A 21,333-nucleotide genomic window follows, 5' to 3' on the forward strand; every position below is an offset into this window, starting at 1 on the left:
TTCCTGGTAGAGCTCAGAAACCTGGTAAAAGGTCTTGGGAGTAGAAGGAGGGAAGGGTGAAGGTGCTGGAAAGGGGAGAGGCGAGGCAGCCAACCAAGGCCCAGCCGGAGGAAGGAGGGTCAGGAGGAGGCCAAGGTGTGCAGTGGCCATCCCTTCTCGTTGCTCACAGTGTGGTGTAGAAATACATGGCTATCAGCATCACGGGGAGCTGGAGGAGGCAGTCAGGTTAGGGGTGCTCCAGCCCCGCACCCACATCCCACCCAACCCATAGGCTCCCGGCCTCTCACCGTCCACATCAGGATGGCAAACCCAAACCACGAGATGCCCCACGTGTAGCTGTCGATGGCATGGCCAATGTGTTCAAAGCAGCCCTGAGCAGGGAAAGATAGAGGGTTTCAGAAAATTCCCAGGGAGCCTGGCCGCTGAAAGCAAGCGTCGCTGTATGCCCTCAGGAAAGGCCTTCCTTCCTCAAGCCTGGCCTTTCCCTTGCGCAGTGGGGACCCGGGCAGGGTGGTTTCAGGGAGCAGGGATGTGGCCTTGGATCGGGGCCTGTATAAGTAGGTGCTGCCACAAGGCTGACTCTGACAGCCTGAGGGGGATTTTTTTTAGAGCCCGCCTTCCTTGCTGCCCCAAGTTCCAAGGGCTTGAAATAGGCCTTTCGGATCAGTCCACTTCTGACACCTCATTTAGCGATGACGCTGAGCTGGTCCAGGGCCCCCGCCTTCATGCAGACCCCTGCCCCAGCTTGGAAGCAGCCAAGAAGAAAGGTTCAGGGTGTGCGCCCTGGGGTCAGGCAGGGCTGGGTGGGGGGCTAGCTCTACCCTTGGTTCGCTCTGGGGCCTGTATGACTCTGACCCTCTGAGCCTCGGTTTTCCCATCTGCAAAGAGGTCATCTTAACAGCACCGCCCCCTGAAAGCAGCTGTGAAGATTCCATGAGGATGCAGGTCAGCACTCTGCACAGAGTCAGGGCTGGAGACAAGGCTGTCCGATTGTGAGAGTGGTGATGGTTCCCACACCTAATCTAAGACATGCTGCCCAAGGGCCCCAGGCAAGAGCAGCCAGAGGACCACCGGGACCAGTTCTCCCGGCCTAACCTCCTCGACTTTCCTTCTCTGCCTCTGCACTCCCCTTGCAGTAGTTAAAGCATCCGGTTGGGGCCTAACTGCCTGAACTCAAACCCCAGCTCCATCCCTCACTAGCGAGTGACTCTCAGTTTCATCATCTGTAAAATGGGATAATTATCGTCTTTACCTCATCAGGCTGTGGTGAGAAATAAGATAAAAACTTAAAGCACTTAGAAGGATGCCTGGTACAAAGTATAAGTTCAATAAACGTGGGTTGTTATTGGTGCTGTGTTATCGCTGTTATCATCATTGCTCATATTCCCCGACAACCTGAGGAAAATCGCAGGCTCCAGGTCTAAATCAGACAGGCCCCGTGTGCATCCCGCTGGCTTTCAGAGCGAGGGAGAGATGGAGGGAGAGTTGAGAGAAGGGGGAGATAGAGAAAGCCAGAGAGGGGTGGAGAAAATAATAGGCAGTGGGAGGGAGGAAGAGACAGAAGAATCAGGGCCAGAGAGACCACAGACGGGTGCAGCAGGAGGGAGGGGACACACCTTGGTGAATAGGTAGTCCAGGTGGCCCAGGCGACAGCCTTCTTCATTGAGGGGAATGAAGTTGCCCGTCCGCCGACAGCACAGTGGGGGCCAGGGAAACACCACCTCCGGGGTGGCCGCCCGGAAGGCTGATGTGTAGTTCACCCAGTCCATGGGGCCAGATGTGCCACAGCACTCTTGCTGGAGAGAAAGGCAGGGGTCAGGCTCCAGGTCAGAGCAGACTACCTTGCCTGAGGTCAGACTGTGAGAAAGGGCAACTTTGTCCCGTGCCACTGCTGGGCCTAGCTTCCCCAGGCCCTGGGCCTCAAAGAGGGGGGGCAGTGTCTGTGTGTGTGAGCAAGGACCAGAAGATATTTGTTCCAGGACCCAGAGGCTGTTGGAGGTTTGACCAAACCCACACTCGTGATTTATTTTTAAATTCTTTTGAATTAGCTGTTAACAAAACCTGAGCTAAAAGACATCAAAAGGCAGATTTCTGTTTTTTTCTAGTCTCTGTGGGTCTTTCCTTTGTGGTCCCTGAAAGATGAAAAACATAGGCCCTTTCAAACATGGGTTCCAATCCAGGCCAGCGGTATGACTCGAGCCGAATTGGGACCTCAGTTTCCCTTGAATCCTCAATGCTCTTTCCTGTGCTGCCAAGTCAAGTTGGGCTTAGCTAAGAATGCACTTTCTGGAACCCGGCATCCTGGGTTTGAAGCCTTCTGGTTCTGTGACCTATCTGCTGTGGGACCTTGTGCAAGCCCCTCAACCCCTTGCCTCAGTTTCCTCATTGCTAAAAAGCTGATCTCCCTTATGGAGCAGTTGTGAGGATTAAATAAACTTTCGAAGTGCTTTGGACAGTGCTAAACAGAAGTTAGTGCTCATTAAATGTTTGCTGTTAACACAATATACTCCACGATTAAAGACAGGGATGCTGGATCCAGGCTGCCAGGTTTGGATCCCAGCTCAGCCAGGTACTCTGGGCTACTTTTGGGGGGCCCTGTTTACTCATCTGGAAAATGACAATGACCAGAGCCCCCCTCGTAAGAACGAAATGAGTGGAAATGCTATACCAGTGGGCACAGTGGGAGCCCTCTGTACCCCTGTAGTCAGAGCCTCGGGTCCTCCAGGCCCCCCTGCCCACCCCGCTCACCTCGATCATGATGCGGTCCCAGAGGCGAGTCAGTTCTTGGCCCTGGTCCGAGTCCGCACTGTAGAAAGTCAGCATCTGCTTGGTGATCAGGGATGGGTTGGACACCATCTGTGGAGGGCCGGAGAGAATAGGGTCCGGGGGGGTCGGTGGGGAGGAAATCGGCCTCCACCCTGGGTCCGAGACCCTCACCACACCCACTCCCCCCCCCCCGGAGCCGCGCCCTCCCGGCCTCCCCTTGGCTCACGTAGTCTCGGTGGGTGTAGGACGTGATGCAGGAGGCGCACTCGAAGATGTACACCACGAGCATGAGCACCAGGTACTGCGGAGAGACAGAGGGACGGACAGACAGCGCCACCAGGGTAACGCGGTGAGATCACCCCCTCAGGGGTGGCTCGATGGGTAGAAATACAGCTTTACAAAAACATCTAGAGCAAGGTGAATGGCAGCACCCATGTGATGGGCGTACAGGTGCTCGCTGCTCAAGTCTTTCGTCTTCTCTGTATGTTTGAAATTTTCCATAAGAAAATGTTAGGGGGAAATGAAATGAAAATATATGTAAAGTATTTCCTGAGGTCAAGGATACGCTTGGATGCAGTAAAATAAATGTCTGCTCTAGAAAGGAAAAAAAAAAAAAGACATTCTCGAGACAACCAGGGACGTTTGAACACAGGCTGGCATTGGAAGACGGATTTGAAGGAATGAGGGCGAATTTTGCAGGGGTGCCAGCAGCGTCGTGGTTGTGCGGAAAGAAAGAAAAATTATTTGACTGGTGCTTAATGAAAAGTATTTTCCTGTCTCCATCCCTTCCCCTCACCCTTTCAACCACCAGGGAGCAGGGCGTGGGCTGTGGGCTGTGGGCTGTGGGGCGTGGGGCATGGGGCGTGGGCTGTGGGCTGTGGGCTGTGGGGCATGGGGCGTGGGCTGTGGGCTGTGGGGCGTGGGCTGTGGGCTGTGGGGCGTGGAGTGTGGGCTGTGGACTGTGGGGCGTGGGGCATGGGGCGTGGGCTGTGGGGCGTGGGCTGTGGGCTGTGGGCTGTGGGGCATGGGGCGTGGGCTGTGGGCTGTGGACTGTGGGGCGTGGGGCATGGGGCGTGGGCTGTGGGGCGTGGGGCGTGGGCTGTGGGCTGTGGGGCGTGGGGTGTGGGCTGTGGGCTGTGGACTGTGGGGCGTGGGGCATGGGGCGTGGGCTGTGGGGCGTGGGGCGTGGGCTGTGGGCTGTGGGCTGTGGGCTGTGGGCTGTGGGCTGTGGGCTGTGGGCCGTGGGTCTGCCAGCTCCACCCGAGAGAGGAGACGTGGTGACACCCCGCTGCTTTAAAGGGCGGCCTCGCCGCTCTGAGAAAGGCGCACTCAGGCACCTGCAGGTCAGCGCCCGCGCCCTGGGCGGCCCCCGGATGCCCCGGGACAGGAGAAGGCGGGCGGAGGGGCCCAGCGGCCAGCCCGGCTCATCGCCTGGGAACCAGGTGGCAGGCGCACAGGGCTCCTCAGGCCCCTCTCTCCACTCTTGGCTGTGTTTGAAACTGCCCATAATAATGTTTTAAAACCTTCTAGGTCTTAGCTAATGACAAACTAATAGACAGATGCAAACTTTTTTTTACTAGTTGGATGAACTTTTAGGGCTTTGGTGAAATTGTTATGCCAGAGAATTAAATGCAGGAAAGAAATTTTTAAAAAGAAGAAAAACAGGAAAGGAAAGAAAAGGAACCTTTCCATGGCTCCGTCTTAGGGCGAAGCCCAAGTATTTACCAAGGCTCGGAAGCCCACCTGACAGGCCGGTCTTCCCTTTCTTCCCTCACCCCCCATGCCCACTGCCTACTGTTCTCTCCCCCTCCCCACCTGCCCTCCCCTCGTCTCCTCTCTCACCCTCACCCCCACTTGGTTCCAGCCACACTGGCCTCCTGGCCAACTTGGGCTTCAGAGCCTTTGCTCTTGCTGTTCCCTCCACCTGGAATGTTCTTCCTGCAGATACGCACACAGGCTCACTCCTCACCTCCCCCAGGCCTTTACTTTCACTGGCTGCAAGCCTCCCCCACTTCCCCAGTTCCAGCTCGCCCTTCCTTGGTCACTGTCTTCTCCCCTCAAGGCATCCTCCCCTATGACAAGGGCTTTACGTTTTGCTCACTAGATAGGCCTGGTGCCTGGCATAGGGTTTGGCACATGGCTCTTGCTCGATTAGCATTTGTTGATTGAATAAGTAGGTGTTCCTGGGGATTTAAAGGGCCTTCAACTATTCCGATCCTGTGTCATTGAGGCCAGGATTGGAATCCCTGCTCTCTCTGCCACCTGCGCTTTGGCCTCTTTGAACCTCAGTTTCCTCATCTAGTAAATGGGTAGAGAAGCAGTAACTTCAGAGGGCTTCTGGGAGGATTGAGGGGGCTCATTTTCTAAACTGCTTAGCCTAGCATCAGGCACATGAGAGGTCCTTGGGAAGTGTGGATATTGTCGTTGCAATTACCGTTGCTGGCAGAGACTGAGAGCACAGGCTCAGGTGCTGAATTTCTCAGGTTTAAATCCTGGCTCTGTCCCTTACTTGCTGTGAGACCCTGGATAAGTGACTTTACTTCTACAAGCCTCAATTTCAACTGTCAAGTGTGCTCAAGATGATGATGATGATGATGATGGTATCTCATAATGAGTTGTGAGGAATAAATAACTAATCCATGTAAAGCATCTAGAAAGTAGTGAGCACTCATTGAATGGTGGCTGTACCACTATTATTGTCGTTATCAACAGCACTCATGGGCACAGACCAACTACTCAAGAGCGATCCTCCTGTGCAGGGAACTTTCTTCCCTTCCTCCCCTGTGCCCCAGTTTTCTTTTTGAAATGTTGGCGACAGCGAGCCTGGGTTTTGGGGTTATGGGAAGGTGAAATAAAATGCTTGCCACGAGGCCCGAGTGTGGTGCCATGCTGCACACAGCCTAGTGGCTGCAGTGGCGGTTGTCATGACCCTCTGAGGGTGTTCTTTGTGCCGACCTGTCCCCATCCCCTCCTGCTGGGGCCTCACCGTGAGGATCATGGACCGCTGGCGGCAGAGCGCTGCGCCCACACCCAAGCTGGCCACGACGAAGAAAGAAAAGCCGCAGAAGATGGCAATCCAGGCGCCAGCGAACACGTCATCCTTGCCTGAGACGCCCATCAGCGGGTACACGCGGTACTGGTCAGCCGTCACCCATACTGTCTCGGCAAACAGGGCCAGGCCTGACAGCTAGACAGAGCAGCGGATTAGAAAGACCAGCGCAGGGACAGCAGCCCCGGCTGGGGGCCTCCTGAGCAAGCTCCGTCCGCACTCGGAGGCTCCGCCGCCTGCTCAGTAAGGACATCGCCTTTCATGCGCAGGCATGAGGCTAGGCAGGGGCCAAGAAGAAGGGGGGGCAGTCGGGACTCCCCCCACTTCCAGTTGCTTCAAGGGCAAAAGGAGATGCCACATGCAAAGCTTAGAGCGAATGACCGAGCACATAGGAGACGCTCGGTCAACCTGTCCCCCCTTACTAGTGTTACTCCCTGCAGAGGGGAATCTGGCCATGACCAGAACTACAAATACATCAGCCCTTTGGTTCAGCAATTCCACTTGCAGAGCTCAACCCTACACATACCCCTGCCCGTCAGAAAAATCACACACCCGCCAGGTGATCCCCTGGAGCACTGTGGGGAGAGGAACCAGGATGCCACACAGTGGAGTGCTATGCGGTTGTGAAAAAGGGGAGGAAGGCTCTCTTGAGGACTCCTGTGGAGTGGCCTGCAGGCTATGTGAGCGGGGGAAAATCGGAGGCATGACAAAAGACATGGAATGGGCTACATTTTGAGCAAGAAAGAAGAGAAAATAGTTACATATGCTCCTATTGCTTGCGTTTGTTGCATGTTGGAAAAACTAAACATTAAGCCCTAGCTGGTTTGGCTCAGTGGTTAGAGCATCGACCCTCGGACTGAAGAGTCCTAGGTTCAATTCCAGCCAAGGGCATGTACCTAGATTATAGGCTCGATCCCCAGGCCTGGTTGAGGCAAGTGCGGGAGGCAACCAATCGATGTGTCTCTCTCACATCGATGTTTTTCTCTCTCTCTCTCCCTTCCACTCTCTCTGAAAAACAATGGGGGGGGGAATTGAATATTAAGGAAAAGACATTGTTATTATTTATTATTATGGGTCTCCTGTGTGCCAAGCAGGCACTTTATGTCCATAATCATGTTAATGTTGTAGCTAGCATCTGTTATTCACTTTTTCTGAGCTGAGGGTCATACATGGATTGAGCTACACAAATATCCCCACAATGAGGACATAATCTATAGATGGGGAAACAGGAGCAGAGAATTAAAATCACTTGCTCAAGATCACACAGTTGGGAGAGGCAGAGCTGAGGTTGGAATCCAGGCTGCAGAGAGCCTGCAGCGCTGGCCTGCTGGGGAGTCCTGGGCCCTCAGCCTCCACCCCCAGGCTCAGGACTGCCCCCTTCTCCCCACCTGCCCACTTGGCTCCCAGCACTGGGGGATGTCTCACCAGAATAATGATGTTGCCCACGACCAGCAGCCCCACCACAATCGGAGATCCCTTCTCCTCCTCTGCTGCTGCAGAAGCCATAGTTGTGCCTGGGACACATGGGCAGGGATGAGGCCAGGCAAAGGCCAGGAGGGGAGGGATGGCCCAGCTCGACCCACTGCCCCCACTCCACACCCCAGCTGCCAGCGCTGCTCCTTGCTCTCTGCTGGGCCCTGGCAGGTACTGAGTGTGCCCAGCTTCCCACAGCCCCAGTTGGTGGGCCATTTTACAGAAAGGATAGTGAGGCCCAGGCAGGGAAGTCACCAGCCAGGGCTCAGCGCTGGCCCTCCTTCAGCCTCAAACCACCCTAGTTCCTCTGCCCATCCAGATCTCCAGAGTTCCCTCCTCACCTTCTCTGCCTTAAGCTTCTCTGGCCAGCCCCTCCCGCAGTGGCTCCCTATATATGCCCAGGCCCCTCCTTAGGCCAGTCTCCCAGGAGGGGAGGAGGGTGTCTGGAGAAAGGGACAGAGGTCAGGCAGGCAGACCAGCATGAGAGAACAGCTTTATGTGCCTCACCCCCAAGTGATTTATAGACCTGCCATTCCAGATTGTGTTGTATGTGGCCACCTGGGCAGGGTGATGTGCCCCTGGGAAGGCTCCGTGGTGGTGGAGAGGGGTGGGGTTGGGAGTGAGTGCACCACCTGATGCCCCTCCTTAAGACATGGGCCTTCCTGGGAGCAGAAGAGAGATCCAAGTCGGACCTGATTGTGAATCCTGACCCCAGAACTGCCTCTTCTGCTGGCGGCTCCACCTCTCCACGGCTAGGATCCCAGGGCGAGGCCCAGGGAGGGGCCCTGGCAGGTGAGGATAGGGCTAGACGAAGGCAGGGGGGTGGGGAGGAGGTGAGGGGACAGGTGGGCTCAGAGGCTGATTATGGGCTGTGGGCTGAGGGAGAGGGTGGCAGGAGATGGGTGTGTGGGGGCAGTTTGAGATGAGTGTAGAAGGAGGGGGAAGAGAATTGTGCTAGAAAAAGGGAGGGGGCACACTGAATGGAGCCATTGTTGTGGAAACATCTTCAGGCTGCAGAATCAAAGAGACTTAGGTTCAAATCCCAGTGCCGTTTCCTCTGTGCTGCGCGACTTGGCAGTGCATTTGCCCATCTGCGGAATGGGTATCAATTAACAGACCACTTTGCTGGGCAACAGTGGGAACTGAGTGCAGGGATGCGTTCCAAGGCCATCTTTCAGTCCTGGTGTGCAAGCTGCCACGTCACCAGCAGCGCTCCTGAGAGGCCCACGTTCTCTGCGATGGCGTCCCCTAGTGTCAAGAGGCTGGTTCTGCAGGCGAAAGTGGCGGCTCGAGGAACCCCAGTCCTTGTCCTGAACTTCTCAACCCAGAGGGCCAGGACATCTACTGTGTTCTTTCTCTGAGCTGCAGCTCCGGGGAGTATGTGCAATGGGGCTAACAAATAGAACTTAAAATTCTATTGTCAAGACACTGGCTTGGTAGTAAAACACATGAGATGTTTTCCATTAATATAAATAATTAGGTTTTTAGTCAATCCACTTTACATTTAAAGTAGTTTTTCTCTGTTGATTCACATTTATATTAAGGACTAATGAGAAAATTTAAGTAATGTGCATGACCCATGAAGTACATCTTATAAGTTTTAGCTAAAATAACTTGCCAAATAATAAGGCCAGGCTAATAATATGAAATGTTTTTATTTTCAAATAGCTGGTGTTAGTAGTTAGAAGTTAAATAAAACATCTAGTAAAGGCAAAAAGGTGTCATCAACGGGGAATAAATATGTCACAGGTCATAAAAATGGGTCGATGCACTAACCACTGAGCAAAACCAGCCAGGGCTATTCTTACTTTTCTTGCTCAGCACTATGATTTCAAAATCTATCCATGTTACTCTGGGCACACTGACCCCATGGCTTCTTGGCTGCTCAGGACACCGACGGTGTGCAATAGTCCACAGTTTACTGTCTCCTCCCCAATCAGGACACCCAGACTCCTTCCAACTCCCCTCCACACACACCCACTCACTATAATGCTGCAGTGAGCACCTTGTGCACGGCCCTTTAGAGACCTGTATATCTTTTTCTTAGGGAGAATTGCTGGGTCATGGATATGCATGTGCCAGGCTGCTTTTCACAATGGCTGTCCCCTTCTACCTTCCAACCAAGAATTCATGGGGGCTCCTGTACCCTCCAATCATCACCTACACTTGGCATTATCCAGCATTCTAGCTTTTGACAGAGTAATTCAGTGTAAAGTGATACCTGCCATTATTTCAACTCTCACTTATTAATGATGATTTCGAGCATCTTTTCAAATGTTTGTCAGCATTTAAAGTTTTCACTCCCATACACATTTTTGTTTTTAACATATATGCATATGTTCATCAACAATGTATAGGATAGTTTTAGATGTTTTGGTAAACTTTATGCATATAATCTGTACATATCCTCATGCAATTGACTTTTTTCTCTTCAACATTATGCTTTTGAGGTTTATTCATCACATATGTGGCTCTAGCTCATCCACTTTTCTTTGCAAGAATACTTCATAGGTTATGCCCAGCGGGCGTGGCTCAGCAGTTGAGCATTGACCTAGGATCCAGGAGATCAGGGTTCGATTCCCAGTCAGGGCACATGCCCAGGTTGCAGGCCTGATCCCCAGCAGGGGGCGTGCAGGAGGCAGTTGATCAATGACTCTCTCATCATTGATGTTTCTATCTGTCTCTCTCCCTTCCTCTCTCGGAAATCAACAAAGACATATTAAAAAACAACAACAAAACTTCATAGGTTAAATTTTCCTTTCCAAATAAATTCATTTGAGCAAAGATGTCATCAATGGCAGCACAGAGGTATGCAGACTTAGCAACACTGAAAACTCAAGTTTGGGCACTAAGGTAATATGTAAAGGCTGGAATCTCAGGTGCTCCTTTGGGTCAGCTGAGCAAAGGAGGGCCTGAAATTCACAGGTACAGGTGGGACATTGAGATGAGGAGAGGGAAAAAGGGAGGGAGAAAGAGAGATCTGGGGAGGGGAGGACATGGTGTGCAGTGGTGAAACAAAGAGGAAAGCACTAGTGCGGGAGTAGTCAAAAGATCTTTTTATTTTTTCTCTCAAATTTATTGAGCACCAAGTATATATGATCAGGCCTAAACTAAGCTGCTCTTCTACAGCATGCTTAGTAGACTACAAGTTCCTTGTTAACAACAATAATTAATAAATAGCGACACCTACAAAACATATGTCTTTATGAACACTTCTAGATGTATGGGCTACCTCTAGAAGAATACATGGGAAACTGCTAATGGCGGCAGCCTCTGGGGAGAATTAGGTGACTGGGGTGAGGGAAGTCCTAAATCCTAACCTTTCACTACATGTCGTGTTTCATTTGAAATTTTCACCATGTTCCTTTTAAGTTCTTTGCTCTTTCCAAGGCAGACATAAGCTTCACAGCCTCTCCAAACCCTGTTTAAAGCCCCTCCTCCTCAGAGGCAGCCGCTGGAGATCCCTCCCTAGGGCCATTTTCCTCAATACAAGAATCATCTTTCTGCACATGAAGGAACACCAACTTGGCCTCAACACGGTGCTCTAGCTGCTAACACTCTCAGGAGTTCCCTGCTGACAGGTTTGGTGGATGATCTTTTGGGCTGTCTTGTACGGCAATTCTTTTGGGGGCGTTGAAAAGGAACATTTCTTAATTCAGCTTAATTAAAAGACATCCAATCATCACCACAAGCAACATGAAAGAGGCCCAGAGCACAGAGAGAATTTACACATTGTGCAGAAGACTGCTTATCAGATGGTATTAAGTATTGTTCATTCCTTAGGTGTAATAGAAGTGTGATTACTTTAGAAAATATGTATCTCTAAGAGATATGTATACTTATTTCTAGATAAACTATGATCTCAAAGATTTACTTTAAAATTACCTAGAGGGAGGAGGCGAGTAATTAAAGATGAAACTGGTCATTTGTTGGTAATTGTTGAAGGTAGGTGAGGTACATATGTGTTTTTATTATACTAGTTCCATTACCTAAGAAAAGTTTTAAAAAATTATACAGATAATTAAGGGAACATACAGATAAATTTTAGCACAGACAGGGGCTTGAGGCTATTTCATACAATCACTCACTCTATTGTCTGGCAGAGGAGGTGGTCAAGTTTTGATAAAATAAAAATTAAAAACAAAACAAAACATGCCCTGGCCAATTTGGCTCAGTGGTCAGAGCGTCGGCTGCAGACCAAAGGGTCATGGGTTCGATTCCTGATCAAGGGCACGTACATCGGTTGCAGGTTCCCTGTCTGTGGTTGGAGTGAGTGTGGGAGACAACCAATCAATGTGTCTCTCTCACGTCAATGTTTCTCTTTCTCTCTTTCTCTTCCTCCTCTTCCCTCCCTTCCACTCTCTCTAGAAATCAATGGAAAATACACTCAGGTGAGGATTAAAAAAAAAGAAGAAAGAAAAAGTACTCAACTCTGAAGGCCCTCTTGCTGGTCCAGGTACTATTCCAACCCAGCGTCTTGCCCAATCATCCAGCTCTTTTACTCACACACAGTCTTGCACTTTTCCAACAAGTATTTATTATTAGTTAAGCCATGATTCAGGACCTTAGGGTGGGATATGCTCAGGTCACCCCCCCTCACCTCCCTGGGAGAAAGATGGAGGACAGAGGACAGGTGGGGTGCAGCCAGTTCAGATCTTCCCAGGAAACGTGCCTTCTGCCCGGCGATCATCCCAGGTCGACACCTGTGGACAGAAGCCAGTGTTACTCTCCTCCTCTGTGGGGAAGCCAGATGGGGGGCTTCTTAATCTTCCTCACTTTGCCCACCTGTTCATTTCTTCAGTCAACAAGTAACCCCAGTACCTACACTGTTCCAGGAGCTGGGGAGCCAGCAGTGACCCAGGCAGATAAGAATCACTGTCCTGAATGAGCTGGCGCAAGCTGAACTACTGAAGGGGTGGGGGGAGAAGCGACACACAGAAAAATCCCAGGCTCACTGCAGGGCTGCCCAAGGAGATATGCGAGGTACAGAGCTTCAAGAGTGGTTCTGCCCTGCTTCAAGAACCCTAGAGTCAACACTCTGATGTTCGTCAGAATGGAGGAAAGAATACTAGGCAGCTGTGAAAAAAGGAAGGCTGATCTATGCTCCAGCACGCCTGGATCTCCAGGATATAGTCAAGTGCAAAAAGATGCCAAATGGAACAGAGTGGGATACTGGTGTTGATAACAGATGTACAGTCAAACCTCAACATCTCCAACAATTCGGTTCTCAACCAAGCTGTGCACTTGGAACAAAAACTTCAGTTCTCAATCTGACAACCCTTTCAGGCTGACACATGAGCATGACAAAAAGCATCTCTAGGCCACAAACAAAGGAGAGAATGCAGTCAGTTTAGCAATAAACCTCCTTGTTAACATCTCAAGAAATTGTACTGTGAATACTTTTGTGGGGTTTTTTTGTTTTTTGCTTTTGTTGCTGGCAAAATGGACTGTTAGCACAATTTTAAAACATAAAGAGGCCATCAAGAGTGCTAATGTTGCTAAGGGCTTGAAAGTGATCACAAATCACAGGCAATTGAATAGATGGAAAAACTGTTCCTTGGATAAAGGAAAAGCATTTAGCAGGTGACAGCATTTCTGAGGCAGTGATATGTGAAAAAGTGAAGATGCCACACGCAGACCTCCTTAAAGACACTCCTGGAACGAGTGCTGAAAGTGATTCCTTTAAGGCTAATAGGGGTGGTTTAATAAATTTAAGAACATAAGTGTTTGTTTATAGATTAAACAGTACATTAGACATGTGCTGTACATAAGAAAGATTAAACCAGGGAATCATTTGGGGTCTGGAATGAATTAATTCAATTTACACTATTTCTTATGGGGGAAAATGATTTGGTTTTTGAACAAATTGCTTCTCAAACAGACTTCTGGAATGAATTAAGTTTGAGAACCAAGGTTCCACTGTATGCATACACATAAAAAATGATGGAAAGGCCGATATTATACTGTTACGCTCCCCAGAAGTAACACTCTGCTCCTTGTGGACCCTCCTACAGGCTGTTAAAGCATATTCATTTTTATATACACACATACACAAACACACATTTACATGCTATAGAGGCAGTGGGGAAAAGCACGGATCAGAGAGACTGAATCTGAACACCCACTCTATCACTTCATCGCTGTGTGGCCTTGGGCCTCACTTCCCAACTCTGTAAAACGAGGATACGGATAATAGCACTTACCGCATCCTATTTTTCAGCGTGTTTGCCCTTATATGCTATAAAGTGCTTACAATACAGTTGGCCCATACAGTAAGTGCCCTGCATGTGCCTATTTTCTTTACATACTCATACGCATCACAAATACTCTGTACTTTATATACAAACTGGGCCATCCTAGATGGTCCTGCAACTTGCTTTTTCCCACAAGCCTCAAAGCTCTTTCTGTATTCTGTCATGTAGATCAAGATAAATGGATCATTTTGAAGATTCTACAAAAAGCCACTGCTATTTTTTTTATGGAGAAATTAAAGATTTTTTTAAACTAGAAAATGAAACAAATTAATGCTTCTCTCTCTCTCTCTTTAAATCAATCAAAAGGATGCTTAAATTACTGAAAAATTAAAAAAACATAATCTTCATCACCCGGTATGACTCAGTTGGTTGAGCATTGACCCATGCACCAGGAGGAAGCCAGTTTGATTCCTGGTGAGGGCACATGCTGGGGTTGGGGGCTCGATCCCCAGTAGGTGGCATGCAGGAGGCAGCCAATCAATGTTTCTCTTTCATGGGATGTTCCCATCTCTCCCTCTCCCTTCCTCTCTCTGAAATCAATAAAAACATATATTAAAACACACATACACAAAACCCACATACAATCTCCATCAAAAGGAGGCCAGTTAAATAAAAGCATCTGTAAGGTATCAAAATTAATAAGGCAGATGTATGCATTGTCATAAAAAAGGTTCCAAGACACACTGATAAGCCAATGCAAGTCATAGAACAGAGCAGTATGAACTGTTCATACATAGAAAAGGCCGCAGGCTTATGCATGATAAATTCATGTAGGGAGAAAAGAGAATCAATTAACAGTAGTTACCACAAAGAACAGAGACTGGGGAACACGAGAGGACTTCTACTTTTTATTTTACTGTTCTGCTCACATCTGTTGTTTTTTAAAATGAGCACTATTAAATACTTTTGCAATAGTATCATATTTGATTCTAAGACAAATGGTTATTTCATTTTAACCATTTGAAAAGTAGTATGCTTGATACATTCATTTCCAGCATTTAAATAAAGGTTTGAACATCTCTCAGTGTTTCTTGCAGTTGATGGGGGCTTTGACTTGATGAAATAAAATAATGTTAAACATAAATTTTTTATTAAAAAAGAGGATATGGCCCAGCCAGCATGGCTCAGCGGTTGAGCACTGACCTATGATCCAGAAGACAGCGGTTCAATTCCTGGTCAGGGTCAATGCCCGGGTTGCAGGCCTGATCCCCGGGGGGGGGTGGGGGGGGGGTGTGCGGGAGGCAGCCGATCAACGACTCTCTCATCATTGATGTTTCTCTCTCTCTCCCTTCCTCTTTCTGAAATCAATAAAGATAGATTACAAAAGAAAAGAGGATATGGCAGCCCTGGCCTTGTTAGCTCAGTTGGTTAGAGCAGCACCCCTATATGCCAAGGTTGCAGGTTCAATCTCCAGTCAGGGCACATACAAAAAGCAACCAATGAATGCAAAAATAAGTGGAACAAATCAATCTCCCCCTCTCCCTGTCTCCCCACCCCTCAAATCAATCAATAAAATTGGGCTTGGCTGGCATGGCTCAGTTGGTTAAGCATAGCCCCATGCACCAAAAGGTCAGTGGTTTGATTCTGGTCAGGGCACATGTGGGGGTTGAAGGCTCGATCCCCAGTAGGGGGCATGCAGGAGGCAGCCAACTGATATTTCTGACTTCCTCTCTCAATAAAAACATATTAAAATAAACTAATTAATTAATTAAAATGAAGAATTTCAGTTAAAAAATAATTAATTCAAAAATAAAATTAAAAAGAGGGTATAGCAGAGAGTATTAAATGGTGACAAAAGGTCTGGTCAGATTGGGGCTAAAAGAACTGACTGCCTTATTGTGTCCATACATTTTAGAGATACACACTGGAGTAAGGAGGGGTGAAATGACATATCTGGGATTCGCTTCAAAATACTTCAGCAGCAAATGAAAGGAAAAAAAGGGATAGATGAAGGAAATGTGGAAAAATCTTGACATCATTCAGTTTGGGTAATGGGTATATTTGGCGGCCACTGAATCATTCCCTCTACTTTTATGTATATTTGAAAATGTCCGTAATTAAAAAGGACAGGATTGCACAAAATGGTGAGCTCCACAGGGACAGGGACCCAGCACTGAGTATGTATCTGTAGAGTGCATGAGAGATGGCTTTAGCAAGAAGACAGCCGTGGTCACCTTGGCTGAGAGCTCTGACTTACTGCGAGTATCAGTGAAAGAAAAGGGAGGCCATTCTAGGAAGGAAAGGCCAAGTCCCACAGACAGTGTGATGCTGTCTTCCCTCCGCCTCTTGCAGCGGAGCTCCTACCAAGTCACCAAACTCCCCTCTCCTAAGACCCCACCCCAGCACCCCAAGGGCCCCAGTAGGAGTCACTTACCCAGGATATGGGGCAGAGGGACTTGTACACACGCCGGTACCATTCGCACACGGAGACATCACCCCCTTTAGCAGTCATTGCCTTCTCACAGCGGTGGAAGTCTGTGAAAAAGGGGGTTCAGGGTCAGCCCGGACAAAGGGCTGGAGCACATTTTTGAACAAAAATCACAGAAATACTTTTTATCTCACAACCAGTTACACACACACACACATTTTATAAAGAATGTATGCCCTTACAAGTGTACTAAAAAGGGCTAGATATACCTCTAGTATAGGCATATCTAGTTAGGGCTAGTATACTAAATTAACTTTGTAACCCCTAGAGAACTGCTGTTTAACTTGAAAGCTCTGCAATCACAACTGATGGGGTAATATGAGGGGCATGTGTAAGGATTATGGAAATCCAAAACCAGGGCAAGGGAAGGGGAAGAAAGTCTTGATGCTAAGATGCTGGAGTCCAAGAGAGGAAGACAGAGTGGGATAATCTGGTTTTTAAAAGTAAGCAATTAATTAGCCCTGGCCAGGTAACTCAGTTGGTTAGAACATCATCCCGATATGCCAAGGTTGTAGGTTCGATCCCAGTCAGGGCACGAACAAGAATCAGCCAATGAATGCATAAATATGTGGAACAATGAATTGATATTTTCTCTCTCTCAAGTAAATAAAAAATAAGTGAATAAATAAATAAAAGTAGGCAATTAATTTTTAAAAATTTGATCCCAGTATTCCACTTCTGGACACATTCCCTAGAGAAAAGCATTCACATGGACATCAAATTACATCTACAAGAATGTATACAGCAGCATTATTCATAAGAGCTCCAAACTTGAAACCACACAAGTGTCCATGAATAAACTGTGGAAAACTTTACAGCTATAAAAATGAGCAAACTACATGTCACAGCACAGCTGAATCTTCAAAACTGTTGATTTAAAAAATCTAAACACAAGAGAATACCTACAGTATTTATAAAGTTCGCAAAGAGGCAAACCTAAACGTGGTGAGAAAATAAAAATGTGATTGCCTCAGTCAGTGGGGTTACATCTCTACTGGGGAGAGGAGGGTGTTGTGATTAATACAGGGTGTGCAGTAGGTAGGGGAGTTCAGAGTTCAGGCAATATCTACTTTTTATCCAGGTTATAGTTACACAGGGGTTCACTTCAGAATTATTCATTTAGCTGTATGTTATGTTTTCTGTACTTCCCATATGTATGTTCCATCATACACACAAATAAATCTTTTTTTTAAATTGATTTTAGAGAAAGAGAGAGACTGAGAAAGAAACAGAGAGAGAGAGAAACATCGATTTGTTGTTCTACTTGTTTATGCATTTATTGGTTGCTTCTTGTATGTGCCCTGACCAGGGATTGAACCCACAACCTTGGCCTATCAGAACAATGCTCTAACCAACTGAGCTTTATTTTTTATTGATTTTTAGAGATAGGAAGGGAGAGGGATAGAGGGAAACATCGATGAGAGAGAAACATCACTGACCAAGCTGCCTCCTGCATGCCCTCTACTGTGGATTGAGTCCACAATGGGGCATGTGCCCTGATGGGGAATAAAACCAGTGACCTCTGGTTCATAGGTTGACACTCAACCATTGAGACACACTGGCCGAGCTCAAATAAACCTTTTAAAAAAGAAATCATTGTAGGAAACAAAGTTTGTGGCACTGGCCCAGATCTTGAACATAGTTGATGACAAGGAGCCTAGGCCCTGTGAGGTAGGATGTCCAAAAGTAAAAAAGGCCTGAGATTTGTGGGTCCCCAAAGAGGCGAGGTGAACAGCTTCAGGTGTGGGAACAGGGGGAGATCTGTATTCCCCCCACTACCATTCCTGCTTACCCAGGTAGTTCTGCCAACAGTTCCTGGTCTGGTTCTGGTTGGGGAAGCGGCTGTCAAAAGGAGCAGTCCGGTAGTTCTTGATTTTGGTCTTGATGTCTTCTGCCATGTTGCTGACTCCTAGAGGCAAAGAGAATGGGTGTTAGCAGGGGTTCTATGGGGCCTGAACCTGGACATGTCAACCACCCAGGCCCAAAGGGGTCCCAGATACAGATGGGGTGAGTGTCAATAAGCCACCATCCCCTCCCTCTCAACATACACAGAGGTGAAGGACGGGGCAAATCCATATATCTAAGTGTGTAAGTCACAGCAAGGTTTGGAGGGAGGGTCAACTCCTTGGTAAAATCAGGCCTTATGTCACAAAATAACACTTGCTAACACTCACTGAGTGCTTACTACAGGCCAGGTGCTGTCCTATACTCTTACAGCTTCACTCATTCAGCCAGTCTAATAAAAGGTAAGAACTATTACTATCACTGTTCCTCAGACAAGGGACAACCAGTGTCTAAATGATTTCTCAAGGTCATACAGCACAAGAGTGGAGGAGCTGCACTCAATCATTAACACGAGGCACAATGCAGAGATTCTTAAAGTCTTTGGTGCCATGAACTCTTCAGAGGGGTCTAATGATTACTTTCTCAGAACATGTTTAAATGCATTAAAAAATTGCACAGGCTAGCAAAGATAACCAGTTATATGTAGCTGAGGATTTATTAACTACCACAGTTTTGAAGTAATGGTGAGTAAAAATATTTTGTACTATCTGCAACTATAATGTGAGATAAGATGATCTGTGATTTTGATTGCTGACAAAGTCACAAATGCTGCTAATACCAAATGCTGCTAATACTCCTGAGGTTGTTGCCTCCATGCCTAAATGAAGCAAATGCTACATTTCAATTAAGGTTAGTAAAAACACAGATGTAATTTCCTGCCATTTGCCAGTCGAGTACTAGAACCCCTTGAATTCTACAGATCCAGTGGACCCAGGGTTAAAGACTTCTGCTACAATGTCTCTTAGGAGGTGACACACAGTTTTTACCAGAGAATCTGAGAGAAACTGCCTCTATTCCAGAGATTTCGAGGAGTCCTGGGTTTACACTGAGGTAGGCAAGCTAGTGTTAAATTGAAGCTATCCACGGTAGTGGTGGGGATCTGGGCCACCGGAGTAGCCTGGGGAAGGAGTGACGACGGGGTCGGGGGGGTTGTAGAACACCAGCCGCTGGGACAACAGACGCGGTCGGAATCGTAATTTGGGGCGAGATCTTGACCCGCTATCTGGGAATGAGGGTGGGTCGGGATGACACCGTGGACCCTCCAACGCCCAAGGGGAGAGGAGGGTCCAGACACCAGGCAGCTAGGCTGCAGCCCAGGCGAGCTGCGGGCAGCCACGCCTGCGCCCTGAAGACTAAGGGCACCGCAGTTCAAACTAGAGTCCAAATCCTGGTCGCTGGCTAAGCAGCTTAACCTGAGCCTCGGTTGCCTCGCTGTCAAAAGGGACAATCACAGGCTGGGGGAGGACTAAATGAATTAATATAAGTCACTTGGAATGTTGCCCGGCATTAAGGAACTAAATAATCGTTAGTTATCACTAATAACACAACAGGACTCCAGGGCTCCCCCCAGGAGGCCGAAGCCGCCGGCCGGAAACCTCACCTCGTCCTGGGGGAAGCTAGGGTCCGTCCCTCAGTCCCCCAGGATGGGATGCCAGGCTCCCGAACTCTCAACACTCACCTAAAGCTGCCCCTGAAGCCGCTCGCAGCTCAATGTGACCCTCAGCAAAGACGCCTCGGTCTGCCCGGAAGCGGAATTAAGGAGGACCGGAAGCCTGACGGGGTATAAGTGAGTCTTCCACTCGGCTAGAGCGCCCTCTGGGAGGCGGCCCCTGAGGCCAGTAAGGCTACGCCCATTCATGAGAACTCCAATCTTCTATTGGACTAAATAGCTGTTCATCATCACTCCAGGCCCAATCATGAGCTTGTGTAGCATTTGGAGGGATTCAGAGCTGGGTTCGGGACGCCGACTCGTTACAGGGTCTCGTTACTCCCTTGGCTTTACCTCGAGAGGGAAGTTGTCTGGGTCCTGGTGCTGGCCCGAGAGTGGGCCTGGGGAAACACCCGAGCGGAAGGACTCTATTCGTGCAAGTATTATTTATTGAATGCCAGGTACTTCTGTAAGGCTGGGGATATATCATTGAACAAAAGACTACAATCCATACCCTCATTACGACAATTATTGGGGGGTATTGAAAAAGAACCAGCCTTTCCCCCAGGGTCAGTTGTTATGTTAAGAGGAATGTCCAGCCCTGGTGAGTTTTGTTAAGTGGTTAGAGCGTCGGCCCGCGGACCGAAGGAAGGGTCGAGGGTTCGATCCCCTGTCAAGGGCACGTACCTCGTTCGCTGGTTCGATTCCCCGGCTCCCGTCGTGGTGCGTGCGGGAGGCAACCGAGCGCTGTGCCTCTCTCACGTCGTCAGTGTTTCTCTCTCCCCCTCCTCCCTTGCCCTCCTCCTTCCCTTCTACTCTCTAAAAATCAATGCAAAAAATATCCTCGGGTGAGGGTTAAGAAAAAATAAAAAGAGGAATGCCCATACTCCACCTCCAAACCCCAGAAAGATTTGGGTGACTGAGGACTCAGAAATCAGTCCTGCACCACAGAGAGTAGGGGTTAAGAATGTGAAGAGTCTGGCGGAAAGTGGTGCATCTCAGAGAGACTTGTCCTTGGATCCTGTCTTTCTCACCCCATAGCAAATCCCATTGGCTTTCCCCTTAAAAATATGCTCAGAATCTAACCCACCAGCACCTCCAGCCTGGACGGTTGCAGTAGCCCACTCCCTGGCCTCCTGGCTTCCCTACTGCCCTCCACAATCAGTCCACTCAGCCAGAGGGACCCTGCTAATGCCTCAGTCAGATCATTTCCCTTCCTTAGCCTAGAACCCTACCTTGGTGTTGGTCTGACTTTTAGTCTAAAGCAAAAGTCCTTACAAATGACCTACATAGTTGGGCCCTCTTTATACCCTCATCTCTGTAAAAACTGATAAAGGAAACCGTATTCAAGGTGGAGCTGGGAATCCCTGAAGGGAGGGCTCTCATGCACTGCACCATCCATTGCAGCATGCATAACGAAAAAGAAAGGTAAGAATTATTTTAATAAGGTCTGTTTCTCAACGTCTTGTCTGTAATAATAAGAATGTTACTTTTCATCTGGTTCAAAGGAGGACATTTTTCACATGAGAATTTATTTATTTTTATTGATTTCAGAGAGAGGAAGGGAGAAAGAGAGAGAGATCAATGAGAGAGTCATTGATCGGCTGCCTTCTGCACACCCCCAGTTGGGAATCAAGCCTACAACCCGGGCAGATGCCCTGATGGGGAATTGAACTACGATTTCCTGGATCCTAGGTCAATGCTCAACCGCTGAGCCATGCAGACTGGGCTCACATAGGGATTTTATCTCCTGCTAAAAAGAACGGGGGAGGGGGGGAGGTCCGTTCCTGCCCCAGCAATACACTAGCCACCGCTTGCAGCCAATGAGAAACCACCTCCTCCAATGGACTTTTGTTCAAAACAACCCTCC

At 48.6% G+C, this 21,333-nt stretch overlaps 2 protein-coding genes across 2 annotated transcripts; both read right to left on the reverse strand.

The window, feature by feature from the left end:
• Positions 1 to 163: 163 nt before the first annotated feature.
• On the reverse strand, positions 164 to 7,321 carry UPK1A (uroplakin 1A). Its single transcript, XM_016220966.2, has 7 exons — positions 7,241 to 7,321; positions 5,753 to 5,953; positions 2,993 to 3,067; positions 2,749 to 2,856; positions 1,617 to 1,796; positions 288 to 371; positions 164 to 208 (listed from the first exon to the last, which is right to left on the reverse strand). The coding sequence occupies exons 1-7, from the start codon at positions 7,319 to 7,321 to the stop codon at positions 164 to 166; spliced, it is 774 nt and encodes a 257-aa protein (XP_016076452.2).
• A 4,481-nt stretch (positions 7,322 to 11,802) lies between these two features.
• COX6B1 (cytochrome c oxidase subunit 6B1) lies at positions 11,803 to 19,564 on the reverse strand. Its single transcript, XM_016220987.2, has 4 exons — positions 19,494 to 19,564; positions 17,763 to 17,879; positions 15,917 to 16,017; positions 11,803 to 11,991 (listed from the first exon to the last, which is right to left on the reverse strand). Exons 2-4 carry the CDS (start codon positions 17,866 to 17,868, stop codon positions 11,938 to 11,940), a joined length of 261 nt encoding a protein of 86 aa, XP_016076473.1. The 5' UTR covers positions 17,869 to 17,879; positions 19,494 to 19,564; the 3' UTR covers positions 11,803 to 11,937.
• Between the last annotated feature and the right edge of the window lie 1,769 nt (positions 19,565 to 21,333).

This window comes from Miniopterus natalensis, chromosome 18 (genome assembly GCF_054644295.1).
Source record: "Miniopterus natalensis isolate mMinNat1 chromosome 18, mMinNat1.hap1, whole genome shotgun sequence".
NCBI classification, from domain to species: Eukaryota; Metazoa; Chordata; class Mammalia; order Chiroptera; family Miniopteridae; genus Miniopterus; species Miniopterus natalensis.

Coding starts and splice junctions, on each gene's coding strand:
- COX6B1 (XM_016220987.2), bottom strand. CDS start 17,868: ATGGCAGAAGACATCAAGACCAAAATCAAGAACTACCGGACTGCTCCT. Junction 16,018..17,762: donor CTGTTGGCAGAACTACCTGG/GTAAGCAGGAAT, acceptor CCTTTTTCACAG/ACTTCCACCGCTGTGAGAAG. Junction 11,992..15,916: donor CCCTCTGCCCCATATCCTGG/GTAAGTGACTCC, acceptor TTCTGTCCACAG/GTGTCGACCTGGGATGATCG.
- UPK1A (XM_016220966.2), bottom strand. CDS start 7,321: ATGGCTTCTGCAGCAGCAGAGGAGGAGAAGGGATCTCCGATTGTGGTG. Junction 3,068..5,752: donor AGCGGTCCATGATCCTCACG/GTGAGGCCCCAG, acceptor GTCTCTCCGCAG/TACCTGGTGCTCATGCTCGT. Junction 372..1,616: donor TGGACTACCTATTCACCAAG/GTGTGTCCCCTC, acceptor TTCCCTGCTCAG/GGCTGCTTTGAACACATTGG.